This window comes from Chiloscyllium punctatum, chromosome 14 (genome assembly GCF_047496795.1).
Source record: "Chiloscyllium punctatum isolate Juve2018m chromosome 14, sChiPun1.3, whole genome shotgun sequence".
NCBI lineage: Eukaryota > Metazoa > Chordata > Chondrichthyes > Orectolobiformes > Hemiscylliidae > Chiloscyllium > Chiloscyllium punctatum.
This window is the reverse complement of record NC_092752.1, coordinates 1,567,193-1,590,069: the sequence shown is the minus strand read 5'-3', so window position 1 is coordinate 1,590,069 and position 22,877 is coordinate 1,567,193. Positions and strand designations below refer to the sequence as shown.

Below are 22,877 nucleotides of genomic sequence, written 5' to 3'. Positions count from 1 at the left end.
TTCCTAAGTTGAGTGTGATGGAATATTCCCCATTTGCCTGGATAGGGACAGCTCCAACAACACTCAAGAAGCTCAACACCATCCAGGACAAAGCAGCTGCTTGATGGGTGTCCCCATCCACAACTTTTAACACTCTCTCCCTTTGCCACCATGGCAGCAGTATATACTGTCCACAAGATTCACTGCAGAAACTCACTAAGTCTCCTTAACAGCACCTTCTAAACCCACAGCGTCTATCACATTGAAGTATAAGGGCAGCAGATACATGGGAACACCATCCCTCCAGGCCACTCTGACAAACCATCCTAACTTGGAACCAAATCACCATTTGTTCATTGGATTAATCTCCGAGAACTCTCTTCCTGACAACACTGTGGGTGTTCCTACACCCCAGCAGTTTAAGTGTGATTAGGGATTGACAGTAAATGCTGGCCCACCCAGTGATGCATGTTCTGTTGAACAATTAAAAAACCTCAGACATGTGGGCCTACATTCCAATGAGTTCTCATGCTTATTATTTTTTTCAAAAACACTGATGATATTACAATCAGGAGGATCGAGGCTGGGATTTTATTAAAGCGAGTGCATTCAAATGAAAAGTTGTTTATTGGTTAACATTATCTGGCATTTCATTCTGTGATGAAATCATTGATGTTGGTTATTTGAATAAACACCCTCCGTGAATGTGTGACCTTGGCCATAAATGGAATAGGCATTCAAACTCAATGTTCCGCAAACAATGTTCATACTCTGCTCTTTGTTCCTCAGCATAATCTAGGAACATTGACCACACACTATGTACACCAACAGGATATGACATTAACTTTGTTCTATTATGTAAAGTTAGTCTCTCACGGCAAGTAGTTGGCACTTGCAGTACACATTAAGGACCTGAATTCATTGTTAACAAGAGAAAAAAGTCTGAATTGTGCCACGTTTGGCAGACCAACACTCAAATCCAGAATCTATTTCAAACAGGTGTTGCAAGAGATGTTCACTAACCTGTTGGCTTTTTTAAAGTGGCTCCTTTTCTTGAACTGCATGGCTAAAATTGTTGATTTTCCCAGGTTAAGTGATCTCACTTCAGATTATGGCACTGGGCCAATTTCAGGTCCTACAGGTGAACTCCCAAAGTATACACAATATTCTGTTTTCACTGAATTGAAAAATTAAAATGTGCCATTCAGTGTTGGCCACAGAGCAAAAACATTCTTTAGTTTCTGGGGGACTGAGCGTCTGAAAATGATGCACAGTTGCTCAGCATCTATTGTTGAAACCATTGTTTGGCTGCAGGTATAACTGGCAGGTGTGCCAGGAAGAGATACCCTGGATAAATACATGGAGCTAATACCTGCATTAACTCTTTTGAATATTGAATCAATTTTCTGTTGCTTACGTTACTGTTTAATGTCTTCAGCTTTCTTAGCTTCGAAGGTTTACTGGTATTAAATGAGAACAGATGCTGTGTCTTCCATGAACATCTATAGTTGTGTAAAGCCAGTCTGTCCATTTTTCAAGGACTTGTTCATTAAGGGGTGGGGGGGGAAGAGTGTGGTGCTGGAAAGACACAGCCAGTCAGGCAGCATCCAAGGAGCAGGAGAGTCAACATTTCGGTCAAAAGCCCTTCATTAGGAATGAAAGGGATGGTTCAGTCTTGCATTACCTTAGGGTGGGCCAAAGTAATGGTTTTGCACTTGTTTCTTAGTCTGTTTCTAAACTATATGTCTCAAAAGCTGATACATTTAGTACTCAGGTACAGTAGGACCCAAAAATAAAATACAGGACCTTGAATGCTGAAGATCTGAAGCAAAAACAGAAATTCAAAGTTTGGAGGAAGATTTGTAGCTCGGGAGCTCGTTGTTGTGATTCTGTTTGCCGAGCTGGGAATTTGTGTTGCAGACGTTTCGTCCCCTGTCTCGGTGATATCCTCAGTGCTTGGGAGCCTCCTGTGAAGCACTTCTGTGATGTTTCCTCCGGCATTTATAGTGATTTGTATCTGCCGCTTCCAGTTGTCAATTCCAGCTTCCGCTGCAGTGGCCGGTATATTGGGTCCAGGTCGATGTGCTTATTGATTGAATCTGTGGATGAGTGCCATGCCTCGAGGAATTCCCTGGCTGTTCTCTGTTTGGCTTGGCCGATAATAATAGTGTTGTCCCAGTCAAACTGAGTCCAACTCATAGCAGAAGTGGTAATGCAAAGGTTAGAACAAACAGTCTTACCGCAAATTCAACCCAAACTCTGGGTCAGGTATGTAGATGATACCTTTGTAACCATTAAAAACACAGAAATAGTGAACACACACTGGATCATCAACGCCACACTCACAGGAATCCAATTCACTAGAGAGGAAGAAAAGGACAACCAACTCCCATTCCTAGACGTGATGGTACAGAGAACACCGAACGGAGAATTCACCACAAAGGTTTACAGGAAAGCCACACACAGACCAAGTCCTAAACTACGAAAGCAACCACCCCAACACACACAAAAGAAGTTGCATCAAGACACTATTCAAAAGGACCACAACACACTGCAGCACACCAGAACTGCAAAAAGAGGAAGAAGAACACCTATACAATGTATTTGCCAAAAAGGGATATCCCCGAAATTTAATCAACAAATGCCTAAGGGAAAGACAACGGAATGAGGACATGCCACAACCCAAAGGACTAGCCACACTACCATACATCAAAAACATTTCCGAACTGACAGCCAGACTACTGCGACCACTAGGACTCATAACAGCACACAAACCAACAGCCACTCTCAGACAACAACTCACCAGGACGAAGGACCCGATACCCAGCATGAGCAAAACCAATGTAGTGTACAAAGTCCCATGCAAGGACTGTACAAAACACTACATAGGACAAACAGGAAGACAGCTAACGATCCGCATCCATGAACATCAACTAGCCACGAAACGACATGACCAGCTATCCTTAGTAGCCACACACACAGACGACAAGCAACATGAGTTCAACTGGGACAACACTACTATTATAGGACAAGCCAAACAGAGAACAGCCAGGGAATTCCTAGAGGCATGGCACTCATCCACAGATTCAATCAATAAGCACATCGACCTGGACCCAATATACCGGCCACTACAGCGGACAACTGGAACTGACAACCGGAAGCGGCAGATACAAACCACTATAAATGCCGGAGGAAACATCGCAGAAGCACTTTACAGGAGGTTCCCAAGCACTGAGGAGGTCACCTAGACAGGGGACGAAACGTCTGCAACACACATTCCCAGCTCGGCGAACAGAACCACAACAAAAAACAGAAATTGCTGACAAAAACTCACCAGGTCTGGCAGTATCTGTGGGGAGAAAGCAGAGTTAGCATTTTGAGTCCAAAGTTCTGATGAAGAGTTACTGAACTCTAAATCTTGACACTGCTTCCTTCTCACACATGCTGCCAGACCTGTTTGAATTCAACAGCAATTTCTGGTTTTGGTACAGTTGGACCCAGACTGTCTAGGTTTTGGTGAAGGTGTGTATCGAGGTCTGGAATTGTTTTAAAGATGCGGTGACATTGGGAGTCTGCGCAAGCTGACATTTTTCAGATGTTGATTGTTTTCGATTGTCTCAGCTGCTGTGGTGGAACTGTCACAGGGGTTAAAATGTGAGCAGATAGCTTGTTAGCTTTGGTTGGCCTGAAGCCTCTTAATAAAAAGATTTCTTTTATTTTCAACTTTATGGTTACAGAGCATCAGTCAGGCAAGGAGAGGTCTCAGGAAGAACAGCAAAGTTGTAATAACATTGTGTTCCCACAGGATTGTTCATGTCTGCACTCTTCTGAGGGGCAGTTTCACTTGTCGATTACGCTGCCTGCTTATTTATTTATAAGTGTACAGGTGTTCTTTTGTCACTGCAAAGATTCACTTAAACCTGGTTTGTTTTTACTTCCTTTATTTTTTTTAATCCTTGACTTACCTTAGTTTTGTCCATCATGGCACAATTCTGGATTGTGAAGACAAAGACTGGGACTTTACTATGAATCTGAATGTCCGCAGTATGTATTTGATGATCAAAGCCTTTCTACCTAAGGTAAGCCCCTCTGGATCCCAGTGAATAATAGACTTTATTATTCCATAGGCAATATATTGAGATGCTAGTCATTTGTTTTTAAAAACTCATGTAAGTTCCTGACTTTCAGGTGTTTTACTGAGAAATCAGAGACATTTTCATTTTGATTACAATAGCTTACCTGGCAAGTAAGCAGCTCAGCTGGCAGTAGTATCATTGATAGCAAGGTGACAGCTCTGTATTGTCACAGACACTGAATTAACCACATGGACAAACCCAAAGTTGAGAACCTTTGATCTGTAATATGTGATGAAAGGTTTGTGAAGTTATCTATCACAATAACTCCTCCCAATTGACCTGACTTTCAACTCACTGTCCTCGAGTTATACTCATGGTGAAGAGGTCTGGCAGCATTTGTTTTACATAAAACAGGAATTACTATTTATTACTATTTATTATTACTATTTATTACCAATGAAAAGTACTTTACCAAATTCTAGCAGTGGCAATGATACAAACTCTTAAAACCACTAGTCGAAGATTGTGGTGCTGGAAAAGCACAGTAGATCAGGCAGCATCCGAGGAGCAGGAGAATCAATGTTTCGAGCATAAGCCCTTTATCAGGAATGCCTGCTGCTCAGATGCTGCCTGATCCACAGTGCTTTTCCAGCATCACACTCTCCGATTCTGATCTCCAACATCTGCAGTCCTTGCTTTCTCTTAAAACCACTAACCAACTACTCCGTCTATTAGCCACAAGATCCCCTTTTTCCCTGAAGCCAGCACTGAAACCTGACAGGACCAGACAAAAGGTTAGTAGTGGAGATAATAAGCTATATGACTTGAATCTCAGGCTAGCAGCTCCAACTTCCAAACATGCTAAACCCCTCTAAGCAGCTGAAAGCCAGTTTTTTGAGGAAAGAGCTGAAACCTTTGAAGGAGTTACTGCGTTGAGTTAGTTCCCTCTGGGCAGTTCCCTCCTGGTACCTGATCAATCGGGACACTCATGATACAGCTCCTCGCTGGAAATGATCTTCCAGCTTGACTTTTAGTGGTCCAGTTGGTTTTCTGTTATTTGCTTAAAGAGTGTCCCCATGGTTCCCAACCAAGCGACATGTCTCCAAAAGCAATCTTTCCTCAGACCTCACTGCTCCAGCACTAGCTGTTGACTCGAGTCCTTTTAGCTTTGTTCAGCTTTCTGTAATGTTTGGGAAGGGGGGATCATTGACCAATCAGTCAGCGGACTATCCATGCTCTCTCCAAGACTGACTTCCCAGGTTGGGGGATACGGAACTCACTGAACTCCAAAGCTGAATCATGGACTTTAGAATCCCAGACGTTTTTGATTTGTTTTTAAAAAATAATGTTCAAAGTTAGTTATTGGAGGAAAAATAAGAAAGAATGGATAGGGTTATAACAGTTTGAAGAGAAGGGTCTTATGAGAGAGGTTTTCAGTTCTTATAACAGAGATTGGTCTCAGTCAGTCTGCATTGGTGTTTGTTCTCCACACAAACAAGGTCACTGTCAGAAAAACAGAAAATGCTGGAGAAATTCTCTAGGTTGGGCAGCCTCTGTGGAGAGACTTTCCAATGAGATTATGCTAGACCTGCTGAGTTTCTCCAGTACTTTCAATTTGTATTTCAAGTCTCCAGTATTTTACTTTAATTAGAGAATATGTTATGCCCACAATGAATGTAAGTTGTGAATTATCTTGGAGTAATTCCTTCACTATTTCCCTGGAGTGTCGGAGGCTGAGGGGTGACCTTATAGAGATTTATAAAAGCATGAGGGGCATGGGTAGGATAAATAGACAAAGTCTGTTCACTAGGGTGGGGAGTCCAGAACTTGAGGGCATAGGTTTAGGGTGAGAGGAGAAAGATATAAAAGAGATCTAAGGGGCAACGTTTTCATGCAGAGGGTGGTACGTGTATGGAATGAGCTGCCAGAAGAAGTGGTGGAGGTTGGTACAATTGCAACATTTAAAAGGCATCTGGATGGGTATATGAATGGGAAGGGTTTGGAGGGATATGGGCCAGGTGCTGGCAGGTGGGACTAGATTGTATTGGGATATCTGGTTGGCATGGACTGGTTGGACCAAAGGGTCTGTTTCCATGCTGTACATCTCTGTGACTCTGTGACAATCACAGAAGAGGCGATTAAGTTCAGAAACATAGTTGTAATGAAACATGAGAGACCTCTCACTGCAGCTCATCTTTCAAAGAGCCCAGTTTTCTTAATGATCCTTATCAGTTTGTGCCTTTTCCTATCAGTTGTAGGAATCAGTTTCTGTGGTTACACTGACATTTTGATTATGTAACTAGGCCAGTATTACAGAGCTGTGGGCTAATGATCTAGAACTTCAGTTCAAATCCCATCTCCCCACAATAGCCTGGCAATTAAAATTCATTTCAGTAAATTTAGTGATATCACTAATAATGCTAAAACTATTGTTCTGTCATTAAAACAAGTCTAGTTCACTAATTCTTTTGGAAAATCTGCTATTCCTCCACGATGAGCTGAAGATCCTGCTGCACTGCCCTATGTACACTCCAGAGCCACACAATATGGTTAGCTCTTAATTGCCATCTGAAATGGCATAGCAAGCTGGCATTTGAGAAGACCATGCACCACTACCTTTTCAAGGATAACCAGGTGTAGGCAATAAACTCTGCAGTGATGGGGAATACTAGAAAGTGACAAGCCTGGAACTGTGCACCATGGCTAAGCATTCTTGCTAATGTCTTGTATTTAATTAGAACAAACCTTATTCAAACAAAATAAACACAGAACAAAGGTCACAGGAGATCTAGTTTTACAGCCGCTGAATGGAGGTAAAGGTTGGCCAGTTCCAGACCAGGTGCTCATTGCTGAATCTTACAGAATGGATACAGCGCGGGGGGGGTTCAGCCTATCATGTCTCGATATGAGCATTTCAATAAGTGCCCTTCTCCTGACTTCTCTCTATAACCCTGCATGTCCTTCGTTTACAAATAACCATATAATTCCTTTTTGAATGCCCGAATTGAACCTGCCTCCATCACAGTTACAAGCAGTGCAATCCTGACCCTTGAATTCTCTGTGTGAAAAGGCTTTGCCTCATGCAACCTTTTTACTTCTTTTACGAATTACTTTAAATTGATACCATCTTGTTCTCAATTTTCACAAGTTAGAAATTTTGCACTAACTTCCTTATAGTTTACAATTCGACAGTTTGACGTTCGTTGGCACAATCTTGTTAAAGTTACTTATCAACCTTTCTTATCTGTCTCTGCGACCTTGTGTCTTTTCTAAATAGACCATAAAAGTAGACAAGGAAATAAACAAGATATTTTACAGCACCTTTAAAACTGATTATATCCCAAGTATTACCATCTAGTTATAAGTCACCCACTGGCCTCAATTAACCTTTGTTCTAATCAAATATTATCCTTAAATCCCCAGGACCTGATCAGGTGTACCCAAGAACTCTGTGGGAAGCTAGGGAAGTGATTGCTGGGCCTCTTGCTGAGATATTTGTATCATCGATAGTCACAGGTGAGGTGCTGGAAGACTGGAGGTTGACAAACATGGTGCCACATGTTTGGCGGTAAAGACAAGCCAGGGAACTATAGACCAGTGAGCCTGACATTGGTGGTGGACAAGTTGTTGGAGGGAATCCTGAGGGACAGGATGTACATGTATTTGGAAAGGCAAGGATTGATTAGGGATAGTCAACATGGCTTTGTGCCATGTCTCACAAACTTGAAAGAGTTTTTTGAAGAAGTAACAAAGAGGATTGATGAGGGCAGAGCGGTGGATGTGATCTATATGGACTTCAGTAAGGCGTTCAACAAGGTTCCCCATGGGAGACTGGTGAGCAAGGTTAGATCTCATTGAGTACAGGGACAACTCGCCATTTGGATCAAAGGTAGAAGACAGAGGGTGGTGGTGGAGGGTTGTTTTTCAGACTGGAGGCCTGTGACCAGTGGAGTGCCACAAGGATCGGTGCTGGGTCCACTACTCTTCATCATTTATATAAATGGTTTGGATGCGAGCATAAGAGATACAGTTAGTAAGTTTGCAGATGACAGTAAAATTGGAGGTGTAGTGGACAGCGAAGAAGGTTACCTCCGATTACAACAGGATCTTGATCAGATGGGCCAATGGGCTGAGAAGTGGCAGATGGAGTCTAATTTAGATAAATGCGAGGTGCTGCATTTTGGGAAAGCAAATCTTAGCAGGACTTATACACTTAATGGTAAGGTCCAGGGGAGTGTTGCTGAACAAAGAGACCTTGGAGTGCAGGTTCATAGCTCCTTGAAAGTGGAGTCTCAGGTAGATAGGATAGTGAAGAAGGCGTTTGGTATGCTTTCCTTTATTGGTCAGAGTATTGAGTACAGGAGTTGGGAGGTCATGTTGCGGCTGTACAGGACATTGGTGAGGCCACTGTTGGAATATTGTGTGAAATTCTGGTTTCCTTCCTATTGGAAGGATGTTGTGAAACTTGAAAGGGTTCAGAAAAAATTTACAAGGATGTTGCCAGGATTGGAGGATTTGAGCTACAGGGAGAGGCTGAACAGGCTGGGGCTGTTTTCCCTGGAGTATTGGAGGCTGAGGAATGACCTTACAGAGATTTATAAAATCATGAGGGGCATGGATAGGATAAATAGAAAAAGTCTTTTCCCTGGGCACAGTGAGTCCAGAACAAGAGGGCATAAGTTTAGGGTGAGAGGAGAAAGATATAAAAGAGATCTAAGGGGCAAAGTTTTCACACAGTGGGTGGTACATGTATGGAATGAGCTGTCAGAGGAAGTGGTGGAGGCTGGTACAATTGCAACATTTAAAAGGCATCTGGATGGGTATATGAATAGGAAGGTTTGGAAGGATTTGGGCCAGGTGCTGGCAGGTGGGACTAGATTTGTTTGGGATATCTGGTTGGCATGGACGGGTTGGACCAAAGTGTCTGTTTCCGTGTTGTACATCTCTATGACTCTATAACTCTATGACCAAACATAGGTAATCGATGGATTGGAAACAAGATGTGATGCTTGATGATTATGTCCATTCGGAGAAAGTGAGTTCTGCAGGTGCTGGAGATCAGAGCTGAAAAATGTGTTGCTGGAAAAGCGCAGCAGGTCAGGGAGCATCAAAGGAGCAGGAGAATCGACATTTCGGGCATAAGCCCTTCTTCAGGAAGAAGGGCTTATGCCCGAAATGTCGATTCTCCTGCTCCTTTGATGCTGCCTGACCTGCTGCGCTTTTCCAGCAACACATTTTTCAGATCATGTCCATTCCCCTAACAGCAGGAAGAGTCTCAGTCCCAGCAATCATGGGTTCCTCAATTCTGACTTTAAAAAAAAGTTGTTTAACCCATTAAATTACTCATTGGTCATAAATGCTAAATGTTGTTCCTTGATAGTTTTCGGGATAATTTTCCAACTTCCTGTCCACCATTAACTTTGTTACATTTAATGGTGACTTAATTCATAAGTACATGAGAGATCATTTCTTTTGTGCTTTTTAGCTGTTTTCACCAGAGATACCCCATGTAGGTTTTCCTCATGGATTATGCTGGCTCACTTTTGTATCTTACAGGCGCATGGCTGGAAATGCCATCTTATTTAATGTGATAGGGTTAGGAACATCTTGTATAATGCAAGGGTCTCTTCTCGTTTCATTGTCAAGTGGTTTTCCTGGACCACACCAGGCCAACCAGGCTCTGTCAGTCCCTATCAGGGAGTTGGCTGATGGCAGCACATCAGTTATTCTACCATTCACCAAGGTTTGCTATGGTGAGGAGCTTCCTTTTTTCTCTAAGCTAGTCTCACAGTTTCACCTGTCATCTGTGGTTCCCTAATCTTGCTGTTTCTAACCCTTATTTTCACAGGGACATGTCTCTCCTGAACTCTAATCAACCTCATTTTAAAAGCCTCCCACATATCAAACATGGATTTACCTTCAAACAGCTGCTCCTGATCACATTCCCCAGCTCCTGCTGAACTTTGCTATAGTTGGCCTTCCCTCAACTTAGCGCTCTTATTTTAGGACCACTCTCATCTTTGTCCATGAGTATTCTAAAACCTACGGGAATTGTGATCACTGTTCCTAAAGTAATCCCCTACTGGCTGATGGCAGCACATTAGTGAATCTATCATTCACCAAGGTTTGCTGTGGTGAGGAACTCTCATACAGCACAATGCCAACGATGGATACCACTTCATCACTTGGTCTCCTTATGTGAGGAATGATGTTCTTGCTGTTGGGGGAGTGCAGTGAAGGTTTAACAGATTGATTCCTGAGAAGGCAGGACTGACCTATGAGGAGCAACTGAGTTGATCAAAATTGCATTCACTGCAGTTTAGTTATTTGAGTGGAAGGCAGGTGGTCAGGAGCGATGTCAGCTCACTAAAGACTGAAAGATACTGTCAGAGACTGTGGAGGTTTCACAGACTTCGTATGTGGAATGAGCTGCCAGAGGAAGTGGTAGATGCAGGTACAGTTCCAACATTGGAAAGTCATTTGGATCGGTGCAGGAATAGGAAAGGCTTAAAGGAATATGGGTCAAACGCACGCAAGTAACTTGGGAATTTTAGTCCAGGGTTGTCTCAGGATTCCCGCAGCAATGGGAGCAGTGAGAGCGCAGACCAGGGGGCTGCCGGGAAAGCAAGTTTTTCCTGTTAAAGACTTAGCTCGTGAATAGGCGGAGCGAATGCTCAACAGGAGCACAAGCAGACGTGGGGCCTGTTGGGTATGTGAACTGATATATTGGGGCTGTGTCTGTACCCAAAACACTGCACGTATAGTGCCTCCTCCTCCAACCAAAAATAAATGACCCTGTGTGTAGGGTTGCCAAGAGAAAGTGAGGACTGCAGATGTTGGAGATCAGAGCTGAAAAATGTGTCGCTGGAAAAGCTCCGCAGGTCAGGCAACATCCAAGGAGCAGGAGAATCGACATTTCGGGCATAAGCCCTTATTCAGGAATGAGGAAGGTGTGCCAAGCAGGCTAAGATAAAAGGTAGGGAGGAGGGACTTGGGAGGGGCGTTGGGAATGCGATAGGTGGAAGGAGGTTAAGGTGAGGGTGATAGGCCGGAGAGGGGGTGGGGACGGAGAGGTTGGGAAGAAGATTGCAGGTCAAGAAGGCGGTGCTGAGTCTGAGGGTTGGGACTGAGATAAGGTGGGGGGGAGGGGAAATGAGGAAGGTGGAGAAATCTGCATTCATCCCTTGCGGTTGGAGGGTTCCTAGGCGGAAGATGAGGCACTCTTCCTCCAGGCGTCGTGTTGCCATGGTCTGGCGATGGAGGAGGCCAAGGACCTGCATGTCCTTGGCGGGGTGGGAGGGGGAGTTAAAGTGTTCTGGTGCGGATGTCCCAGAGGTGTTCTCTGAAACGTTCCGCAAGTAGGCGGCAAAGTCAAGGTTTTTTTGTATTTATTCAATCTCTCTTGGCAATTTAGAGCAGATGGGATGGAGGCTAGGGCAGTGGCATGCTCTACTTGCAGAATATGGGAGATAAGGGTCACCACTAGTGTCTCTGCTGACTTCACCAGCTCCTCACAGGCCACATTAGGGAATTGGAACTGGAGCTGGAGGAACTTGGGATCATTTGGGAGGCTGTGGAGGTGATAGAGAGGAGTTATAGGGCAGGCAGTCACACCTAAGTTACAGGATAAATGGAGCTGAGGGAAAGGGATTAGACAGACAGTGCTGGGACTCCCTGTGGCCGTCCCCCTCAACAATAAATATACCAGTTTGGATACTGTTTGTGGGAGGAGGAGCCTAACGGGAAAGCCTCAGTGGCCAGATCTCTTGCACTGAGCCTGGCTCTGTGGCTCAGAAGGGAAAGGGGAGTACAGAAGAGCAATCGTGATCGGAGATTCGATGGTGAGAGCAACAGACAGGAGATTCTGTCGTCGCGATTCTGTGGACTTCCAGATGGTATGTTGTCTCCCAGGTACCAGTGTCAGGGATGTCTCAGATCGAGTCCACAGGATTCTTCAGGGGAAGAGAGAGCAGCCAGAAGTTGTGGTACAGATCGGTACCAATGACATAGCTCGGAAAAGGGATGAGGACCTAAAAAGTAAATATAGAGAATTAAGATGGAAGCTAAAAGGCAGTATGAGCAGAGTAGTCATCTCAGGATTGCTACCAGTGCCATGGACTATTGAGGCTAGAAACAGAGAGCGGGTGCGGATGAACATGTGGCTGCAGAGCTGGTGTAGGAGGGAGGGCTTCAGATAGGTGGATCATTGGGATACCTTCTGGGGAAGGTGGGTCCTGTACAAAGAGGACAGGTTGCACCTGAACTGGAGGGGCACCGATATCCTGGGTGGGAGGTTTGCTAGAGCTCTTCAGGGTTTAGATGTTTCAAAAGGAATACAGAGGGAGGTGAAAGAGGTGAGGGAGTGGTATTGCTCATCAGGGATAGTATGACAGCTACAGAAAGGGAGGGCATTGTGGAGGATTTGTCTCCAGAGTCAGTATGGGTGGAATCAGAAAGGAGCCATCACTTTATTGAGGGCTTTCCAAAACTCACCCCCCCCCACCCACCCTCCTACCCCCAGTAGCAACAGACACAGAGGAGCAGATTGGGAGGCAGATTTTGGAAAGGTGCAGAAGCAACAGCGTTGTTGGTACGGGTGACTTTAACTTCCCTAATATAGATTGGAACATCCATAGTTCAAATAGTTTGGATGGAGCAGTTTTTGTCAGGTGTGTCCAGGAAGGATTCCTGACTCAATATGTAGATAAACTGACTAGAGGAGAGGCCATATTGGATTTGGTGCTCGGCAATGAACCACGTTAGGTATCAGATCTCTCGGTGGGAGGGCATTTCGGTGATTGTGATCACAACTCCATGACCTTAACTATAGTCATGGAGAGGCATAGGAGCAGATGGTATGGGAAAGTATTTAATTGGGAGAGGGGGAATTACAATGCTATTAGACAGGAACTGGGTGCCTATATTGAGAACCGGTGTTTTCAGGGAAATGCAGAACAAAAATACGGAGGTTGTTCAGGGAGCACCTGCTGATAGTGCTGGATAGGTTCATCCCACTGAGGCAAGGGAGGGATGGTAGGGTGAGGGAACCTTGGTGACAAGGGATATGGAACACCTAGTCAAGAGGAAGAAGGAAGCTTACTTAAGGTTGAGGAGGTAAGGATCAGACAGGGTTCAAGAGGGTTACAAGGTAGCCAGGAAGGAATTGAAGAATGGAGCTAGAAGGGGGTATGAAAAAGCCTTGGCTGGTAGGATTAAGGAAAACCCTAAGGCATTCTACACGTATGTGAGGAACAAGAGGATGCCGAGAGTGAGGGTAGGGCTGATCAGGGATAGTGGAGGGAACTTGTGCCTGGAGTCGGAGGAGGTAAGGGAGGTCCTTGATGAATACTATGCCTCAGTATTCACTGCTGAGAGGGATCTTGATCTTTGTGACGACAGCGTGAAACAGACTGATGTGCTCAAATAGGTTGATGTTAAGAAGGAGGATGATGGAAACTTTTGAAAAATGTGAGCATAGATTAGTCCCCTGGGCTAGACAGGATATACTCAAGGTTACTACAGGAAGCGAGGGATGAGATTGCTGTGCCTTTAGCGTCCTCACTGTCCAGTGGAGTAGTGTCAGATGTTTGGCGGGTAGCAAATGTTATTCCCTTGTTGAAGAAAGAAAATAGGGATAATCTTGGGAATTACAGACCAGTCAGCCTCATGTCTATGGTGGGCAAGTATTGGAGAGGATTCTGAGGGACACAATTTCTGATTACTTGGAAAACTGTAATTTGATTAGAGATAATCAGCATGGCTTTGTGAGGGGCAGGTCATGCCTCACAAACCTTATTAAATTCTTTGAGGACATGACAAACATATTGATGAAGGTAGAGCAGTGGATGTGGTGTACATGGACTTTAGTAAGGTGTTTGATAAGGTTCCCCGTGGTAGGCTCATTCAGAAAATAAGGAGGTATGGGATACAGGGAAATCTGGCTGTCTGGATATAGAATTGGCTGTCCCATAGAAGGCAGAGGGTGATAGTAGATGGAAATTATTCAGCCTGGAGTTCGATGACTAGTGCTGTTCCGCAGGGATCGGTTTTTGGGTCTCTGCTCTTTGTGATTTTTATAAATGACTTGGATAAGGAAGTGGAAAGGTGGGTTAGTAAGTTTGCTGATGACATGAAGGTTGGTGGAGTTCTGGATAGTGTGGAGGGCTGTTGGAGGTTGCTGGGCTGATAAGTGGCAGATGGAGTTCAACCTGGAAAAATGTCAAGTGATTCACTTTGGAAGATAAAATTTGAATGTAGAATAGAGGGTTAAAGACAAGATTCATGGCAGTGTGAAGGAACAGAGGGATCTTGGGGTCCATGTCCATAGGTGCCTCAACGTTTGGGGAACGTTGGTTGGCATGGATGAATTGGACTGAAGGGTTTCTATCCCCTGCTGTATGACTTGATGACTTCAATTATTTTGTTTCAGTATCTAAAGTAGAAAGGGAGGATAGCTTGCCAGAGGTTCCAAGGAAATTAACAGTGGATTGAGAACAGGGACTGAATAAAATTAACACAAATTAAACATTAGAAACGGGGAAATTTGTGAAATTGAAGAGTGCTGAATCCCCAAGGCCTGATGGTTTCCATCTGAGGATGTTAAAGGATGTAGGAGGAGACGTTGTGGACTCCCTGACTATAATCTTTCAGTTCCCAGCAACCATCTGTCTGGATTGGAAAATTGACCACATCACTTCTCTCTTTAAGAAGGGCGAAAGAGAAAAATCAGAGAGTTACAGGCCAGTTAGCCTCCCATCTGGTGGGGACTTTGTTGGAGTCTATAATCAAGGATGGACAATCTTCAGTTAATCAGGGAGAGCCAGCATGAATTTATGACAGACAAAGCATGTCTGATAAACTTTGTTGAATTTTCTGAAGAGGTGACTGAGGTGACGGGGAATGCTGTTATGAAGTTGAAGGTGTGTACTGTACCTTTAAGAGAGAATGAACGCTGTTTTATGCTGAGAGCTTACAAGCACCTGTCTTATGATTAGCTAGCAGTCTCAGAGAGTTCTGGAAAGTTGAAAATATGTAACATTTGGCTGTGAAATAGATACCTGAGTTGGCTGCTGTTTTGACAACAATTCGAATTTAACAAATCAGTTTAAATTATGCCTCAAGATACTAAAACTTAATTGAGTTTGAATTTATTGTTCTTATCAACATCAAACCAATGAGACAATCCAATGTTAGGAGTATTACAAAAGCAGGCATTTTGAAAGTCAGAGAGAATGACTGACAATGACAGAGTAACTGCCATTGAGATAGACTTAAACACTCTCTGTCAAGGGTACCTTTTCATATAAAAAATATTCACAGTAAAAGAAAGAAGACGATCCAGGGAGATGTTCAGCCAGAAGAAGAGAGACACCAATGACAACAGCTGCTGTATGGTTTTGAAATTAAGTTGATGAAATTTTAATAAGTGTTTTATTGGAACAGTATATTGTTAGAGTTGGAGGAAGATAATAAACAGTTAAGAGAAAGGGGGCTGAGAGTTTTGAATATTTGTTGTTTAATATTAACTTTTAGAGTTAAGGAATAAATTTATATTATTTTCATGAAAGAGTGAAACTTGAGAGATCTCTTGTCACTCATATTTTAAGAGATTATGAGGCAAGATGAGCTTTTTTGGGTGTGGTTGGGTGAATTAACGGAGGGGTTCAAAGCTGTGTCTTAACAGTTTTGGGGCTCGGGTCCGTGATTTGAACAGGTTTAGACAGATCCAGTCTGAGATTTGGATAGATTTTGGGATATGAAATATCCCAGCAGATTAGTGTCTTAGATCTTTAAATAAAACGTAGGTGAGGCAATTTGTTTAATTTTGGTTACTTGTGGTTGGTTAAATTGAAAGTGAGAGAAATGGCTCTGAAAATTGTTAAAGAGGTTCTGGGGTTTGAAGATAATTCCCAAATTTGCCAAGGAAGTTTAGAAGGACGGAGAAGGGCCATACTTCTGGAATTAGCAAAGACAATTAGAATTGAGTTTAACCGGGAACAAAAGTAAAGCTGAAATTGTAAGGGTGTTAGTCGAGCACGTAGGTGTGTCAGAGAAACAGATAAGTGCAGTAGAGTTAGAAAAATGAAAATTACAATTGAGGCAAATGGAGTTAGAAGATAAAGAAAGGGAAAGAAGAGCAATGAGAGAAGAGAGAGGAAAAAAGGAGGGAGAGAGGAAAAAGGGAGAGAAGGTTCTTAGCTGAGCAAAGAGAGAGAGAGATGAGAGAAGGAGAGAGAAGAAAGAAAGGGAGGGAAAATTTGAACTTCAGAAGTTGCGAATTAGTCAGGAAAGTCAAGTTAATAGGATGGAGATGAAGAGAAAAGGTAGTGAGATTGCCATATTTGATGAGAAAGATGGTGAAGCCTTCTTTATTTCATTTGAAAAATTGGCTCGGCAGATGGAGTGGTCAGAGAAGTTGTGGGTTATGCTAGTTCAGACTGAGCTGGGAGGTAGAACTAGTGAGGTATTTGCAGTGCTGTCAGATGAAGGGTTAAGAGATTATGCAGATGTCAAATAGGCTAATTAAGTGCTTATGAATTGGGACCAGAAGCGTATAGACAGCGGTTCAGAAACATAAAGAAGGAATCAGGTCAGACTTATGTTGACTTCGAAAGAATTAAACATAGTAATTTTGATAGATGGGTGCAGGTCTTAAAAATAGGTAAGACCTATGAGGCTCTAAGAGAGATTATTCTGCTGGAGGAGTTTAAAAACCCACTTCCAGAGATGGTAAGAATTCAAGTAGATGAACAGAAAGTTCACTAAGTGAGAAGAGCAGCAGAGGTGGCAGGTGAATATACATTGGTGCATAAGGCAAAGTTTAGCTTCCGGCACGAATTTCATCCTATGGGCAATTGAAATTGGGAGCGGGGAGATCCTAAACTACTAAACAAAGAGTAGAGCTCACTGGGAATAGTTTACCACAGGTGGAAAAAGAAGTCCAAGAGGGTGGAAAGGAGGTGAAAGGCCTCAGGTAATTCCACTGTTATAAAGTGGGACAGGCAAAGACTCAGTGCTGGTCGTTAAAGGAAGGCACTGCAGGAAAAAATGTGGTAAAAGAGGCTAAGCCAGTAACATTAGTGAAAGTAGTAAAGGAAACCCCAAGAAAAGTCGAGGAACTGCAGGAGAGTTCACAGCCTGGGTAGGGGCTGGGTATGGAGTTAGTACCTGGTCTCTACAAAGAATTCGCCTCTGTGGGTAAAGTTTACTTAGAAAGAACTGGGAGAGAAGGGAAAGATGTTATAATTTTGAGAGACACGGGAGCTAATCAGTTTCTAATAACAGGAGATGGAGGTATTTGCACTCTTTCTGACATGTTACCTGAGAGAGTGTAATTTGTGGGATAAATGGACAGAAATTTAGTGTTCCCCTGTGTAAGATCAGGTTGGAGTGCCAACTCAAGACTGGGGAAGTAACAGTGGGAGTGATTGACAGAATGTCAGTTCCAAGAATACAGTTTGTTCTTGGGAACAATTTGGCAGGATCCAAGGTCCGAGTGACACCCCTTGTTGTGGAGAAGCCAAAGAAAAAGCAGGGAACTGAGGAGTTAAAAGAAAAATACCCTGGAATTTTTCCAGACTGTGTAGTAACAAGATCCTACTTTAGCAAAAACTAAAGAGAGAGATGAAGGAGTTGAGGGTCAGTTAGTGGACACCCTGTTTGATGTAATGGTGCAGGAAAAACCTGAACAGGCAGAGGGTCAGGCAGAAATGTGTTGTCCTGAAAGGCTAAGGAACTTGCAACAGAAAGACCAGACAATAAAAGATATTTATCTAGGGTTATTATCTTAAAGATAGAATCCTAACATGAAAATGGAAACCATGGCAGGTTAGTGCTGAGGAGAAATGGGCCGAAGATTATGTTGCTGGTAACATACAGACAGGGTGTGTCCTGGGCAGCACATGAACTACCTGTTGGAGGTCACTGAGGTGTAAGGAAGACTCAAGCTAAGGTACAAAAGCATTTATAATGCCCTGGAATGCAAAAGGATGTGGTTAACCTTTGCCGTACATGTCATATATGCCAAATGGTAGGGAAGCCACAGGCAGAAATAAAACCAGCACCTTTGTTGGCAATTCCCACATTTGATGAATCTTTCACACGGGTTATAATTGATTGTGTAGGTCCCCTCCCTGAAACTAGAAAGGGGAACCAGTGCCTGTTAACCATGTTTGATGTGTCGATACCAGATTTCCCGAGGCAATTCCATTACGGAGTATTCAAGGCAAAAAGGGTGGTGGAGGAGTTAGTAGCTACCCAGAGAGATTCAGTCAGACCAAGGGTCAAATTTATTGCTATGCTATTTAAGGAAGTCATGAATAGCTTAGCCATACAGCACTTTAAATCAAGTAACTGTCATTGAGACAGACCCAAATGCTCTCAGTCAAGGGTACCTTTTCATATAAAAAATATTTGCAGAAATGGAAAGATGACAGTCCAGGGAGATGTTCAGCCGGAAGAAGAGAGACACCAACGACGGCAGCCGCTGTATGAGTTTGAAATTAAGTTGATATAATTTTAATAAGTGTTTTATTGGAACAGTATATTGTTATAGAGTTGGAGGCAGATAATAAGCAGTTAAGAGAAAGAGGGCTCATATCTTTATCACTGGGTGTTATAATTTAATTAACGGAAAGGTTCCCCACTGTGTCATAACAATATCTCTGGATATTTTTTACATGCACTTCTAGAAAGCATTTGATAACATCCTATATAGAGACTAGGGCACATTACTGACATGGGAAATTGGCTGAGTGGCTGGTTATAGAAAGTAGAGATAATGGGTAGGAACTGAAATTGACAGTAAGTGGCCAGTGGTATCCCACAAGGATCTGTGTTATGGCCTCAATTAATCACGTTATTTATTAACAACTTGATTAATGGCAGAGGAAGTCATACATCCAAATTTGTTGGTGACCAACAAGTTAGGTGACATTGTAGACAGTGTGGATAATAGCATTAAATTCCAAAGGGATATAGCTAGACTAAATAAATGGGTAAAACCATGAAGTATAATGTAAGAAAGTGAGATTATCCATTTTGGAGTGAAAAAGGATAGATCAAGGTACTTTCTCGAGGTCTGAAGTTAAATCCAATGGATGTCCAAAGAGACTTAAGGTTTCAGGTGCACAGTTCCTTAAAATGCCGCAACCAGGTGCAGAAAATATTCATGAAAGCAAATGAAATCCTAGCTTTAGTATCTGAAGGACTGGAGCACAAGGATACAGATGTTATACTGCAGCTGTACAACACCCTGGGAGGACTGTGAGCAGATCCATACACCACACCTCAGGAGGATAGATTGGCCTTGGAGGGAATGCAGTGCAGCTTTACAAGAATCAGACCTGGACTTAAGCCATGAAGTTATGGGTACAGATTATTTTTTGTCTAGAATTTAGAAGGTTAAAGGGTGATCTGATCGAAGTCTTCATGATATTCAAATTTACTCCTATGGTCTGAAGATCTGCAGGTTAGCTGGATTAACCATGTTAACTTGCCATGTTAACACAGTGTAAGCTGTGAGGGTTAACTTTTGTAGATGTCGGATTATGGAGATAGGGTGGGATGCACTACAGTGGGTCAGTGCAGACTGATAGATAGATAGATAGAACATTACAGCGCAGTACAGGCCTTTCAGCCCTCGATTTTGCGCTGACCTGTGGAACCAATCTGAAGCCCATTCAACTTGCACTATTCCATTTTCATCCATATGTTTATCCAATGACCATTTAAATGCCCTTAAAGTTGGTGAGTCTACTACTGTTGCAGGCAGGGCATTCCATGCCCCTACTAGTCTCTGAGTAAAGAACCTACCTCTGACATCTGTCCTATATCTATCAGCCCTCAATTTAAAGCTATGTCCCCTCGTGATAGCCATCGCCATCTGAGGAAAAAGGCTCTCACTGTCCACCCTGTCTAATCATCTGATTATCTTGTATGTCTCTATTAAGTCACCTCTCAACCTTCCTCTCTCTAACGAAAACAGCCTCAAGTCCTTCAGCCTTTCTTCATAAGACCTTCTCTCCATAACAGGCAACATCCTAGTAAATCTCCTCTGAACCCTTTCCAGAGCTTCCACATCCTTCTGATAATGCGATGACCAGAACTGGACACAATACTCCCAAGTGCGGCCGCACCAGAGTTTTGTACAGCTGCAGCATGACCTCGTGGCTCTGAAACTCAACCCCTCTACTAATAAAAGCTAACACATCATATGCCTTCTTAACAACCCCATCAACCTGGGTGGCAACTTTCAAGGATCTGTGTACGTGGACACCAAGATCTCTCTGCTCATCTATACTACCAAGAATCTTACCATTAGCCCAGTACTCTGCATTCCTGTTGCTCCTTCCAAAGTGAATCACCTCACACTTGTCCACATTAAATGCCATTTCCCACCTCTCAGCCCAGCTCTGCAGCTTATCCATGTCCCTGTGTCACCTGCAACATCCTTCAGCACTATCCACAACTCCACCGACCTTCGTGCCATCCACAAATTTCCTAAACCATCCTTCTACACCCACATCCAGGTTATTTTTAAAAACCACAAACAGCAGTGGCCCCAAAACAGATCCTTGCGGTACACTACTTCTAACTGAACTCGAGGATGAACATTTCCCATCAACCACCACTCTCTGTTAAATCACCCTCAATCCCATGCCTCCATATTTAGTGCAATAGCCTATAGTGGGGAACCTTATCAAACACCTTACTGAAATCCACATACACCACACCAACTGCTTTACCCTCATCCACCTGTTTGGTCACCATCTCAAAGAGCACAATAAGGTTTGTGAGGCACGACCTACCCTTCACAAAACCATGTTGACTATCCTAATCAACTTATTCCTCTCTAGATGATTATAAATTCTATCTCTTATAACCTATTCAACACTTTTAGGCTCACTGATCTATAATTCCCAGGGTTGTCTCTACTCCCCTTCTTGAACAAGGGAACAACATTTGCTATCCTCCAGTCTTCTGGCACTATTCCTGTAGACAATGATGACATAAAGATTGAAGCCACAGGTTCTGCAATCTCATCCCTGCTGTCCCAGAGAATCCCAGGACAAATCCCATCCAGCCCAGGGGACTTAGCTATTTTCACACTTTCCAGAATTGCTAACACCTCCTCTTTGCACGGTGGCACAGTAGTTAGCACTGCTGCCTCACAGCGCCAGGGACCCGGGTTCAATTCCCGACTCAGGCGACTGACTGTGTGGAGTTTGCACATTCTCCCCGTGTCTGCGTGGGTTTCCTCCGGGTGCTCCGGTTTCCTCCCACAGTCCAAAGATGTGCTGGTCAGGTCAGGTGAATTGGCCATGCTAAATTGCCCGTAGTATTAGGTAAAGGGGTAAATGTAGGAGAATGGGTGGGTGGCGGGTCGGTGTGGACTTGTTGGGCCGAAGGTCCTGTTTCCACACTGTAAGTAATCTAATCTAATCTAATTTAATCAATCCCATCTAGTCTAGTAGCTTATATCTCAGTATTGTCCTCGACAGCATTGTCTTTTTCTAGTGTGAGTACTGATGAAAAGTATTCATTTAGTGCTTCTCCTATCTCCTCTGACTCCATGCACAACTTCCCACTACTATCCTTGATTGGCCCTAATTTTACTCTCATCCTTCTTTTATTCCTGATATACCTATAGAAAGCTTTAGGGTTTTCCTTGATCCTGCCCACCAATGACTTCTCATGTCCCTCCTGGCTCTCCTGAGCTCTCTCTTTAGTTCTTTCCTGGCTAACTTATAACTCTTAAGTGCCCTAACTGAGCTTCCATGTCTCATCCTCACATAAGCCGCCTTCTTCCTCTTGACAAGAGATTCAACTTCTTTAGTAAACCATGGTTCTCTTGCGCGAACACTTCCTCCCTGCCTGACAGGTATATACTTATCAAGGACACGCAGTCGCTGTTCCTTAAATAAGCTCCACCTTTCAATTGTGCCCATTCCCCTGCAGTTTCCTCCGCCATCCTCTACATCCTAAATCTTGCCTAATCGTATCATCATTGCCCTGCAATATATACCTATCCCTTTCCATCGCTAAAGTAAACATAACCAAATTGTGGTCACTATTATCAAAGTCCTCCAAATCTAACACCTGGTCTGGTTCATTACTCAGTACCAAATCCAATGTGGTCTTGCCCCCTTGTTGGTTTGTCTACATACTGTGTCAGGAAACCATCCTGCACACATTGGACAAAAACTGACCCATCTAACCTCAGCCCATACTACCTCAGTACACGAGTCCTCAAACATCCTTTCTGCTACTGTAATACTGTCCTTGACTAACAACGCCATACCTCCTCTTTTACCAGCTTCTCTGTTCTTACTGAAACATCTAAATCCCAGATCCTGCAACAACCATTCCTGTCCCTGCTCTACCCATGTCTCTGAAATTATCTCTGAAATTATGGTACCAACCCATGCTGCGAGTTCACCCACCTTATTCCCGATGCTCCTGGTGTTAAAGTAGACACACTTCAAACCACCTTCCTGCTTGCCATTGCACTCTTGTGACCTTGAAACTGTATTTCTGACCTCCCTACTCTCAACTTCCTTGACATTGGAACTACAATTTAGATTCCCATTCCCCCTGCTGAATTAGTTTAAACCCTTCCAATTAGCATTAGCAAACTCCCCCCCCAGGATTTTGGTATCCCTCTGCTTCAGGTGTAGACCATCCTGTTTGTAGAGGTCCCACCCACTATCCCAGAATGTGCTCCAATTATCCATGTATCCAAAGCTTTCCCTTTTGCATTATCCCTGTAGCTACAAGTTCAACACCTCTGCCTCCCTATTCCTCGCCTCACACTGCATGGGT

The 22,877-nt window shown here is 43.4% G+C and overlaps 1 protein-coding gene across 7 annotated transcripts in view; it reads left to right on the top strand.

Moving 5' to 3' along the window:
- bdh2 (3-hydroxybutyrate dehydrogenase, type 2) overlaps window positions 1-22,877 on the top strand; it is a 95,050-nt gene that overhangs the window by 55,539 nt on the left and 16,634 nt on the right. For all 7 annotated transcript variants that reach the window (XM_072583722.1, XM_072583724.1, XM_072583721.1 and 4 more), the window contains one exon: window positions 3,950-4,058. In XM_072583722.1, coding sequence (XP_072439823.1) covers window positions 3,950-4,058 — 109 coding nt within the window. The remainder of the gene's footprint in view (window positions 1-3,949; window positions 4,059-22,877) is intronic.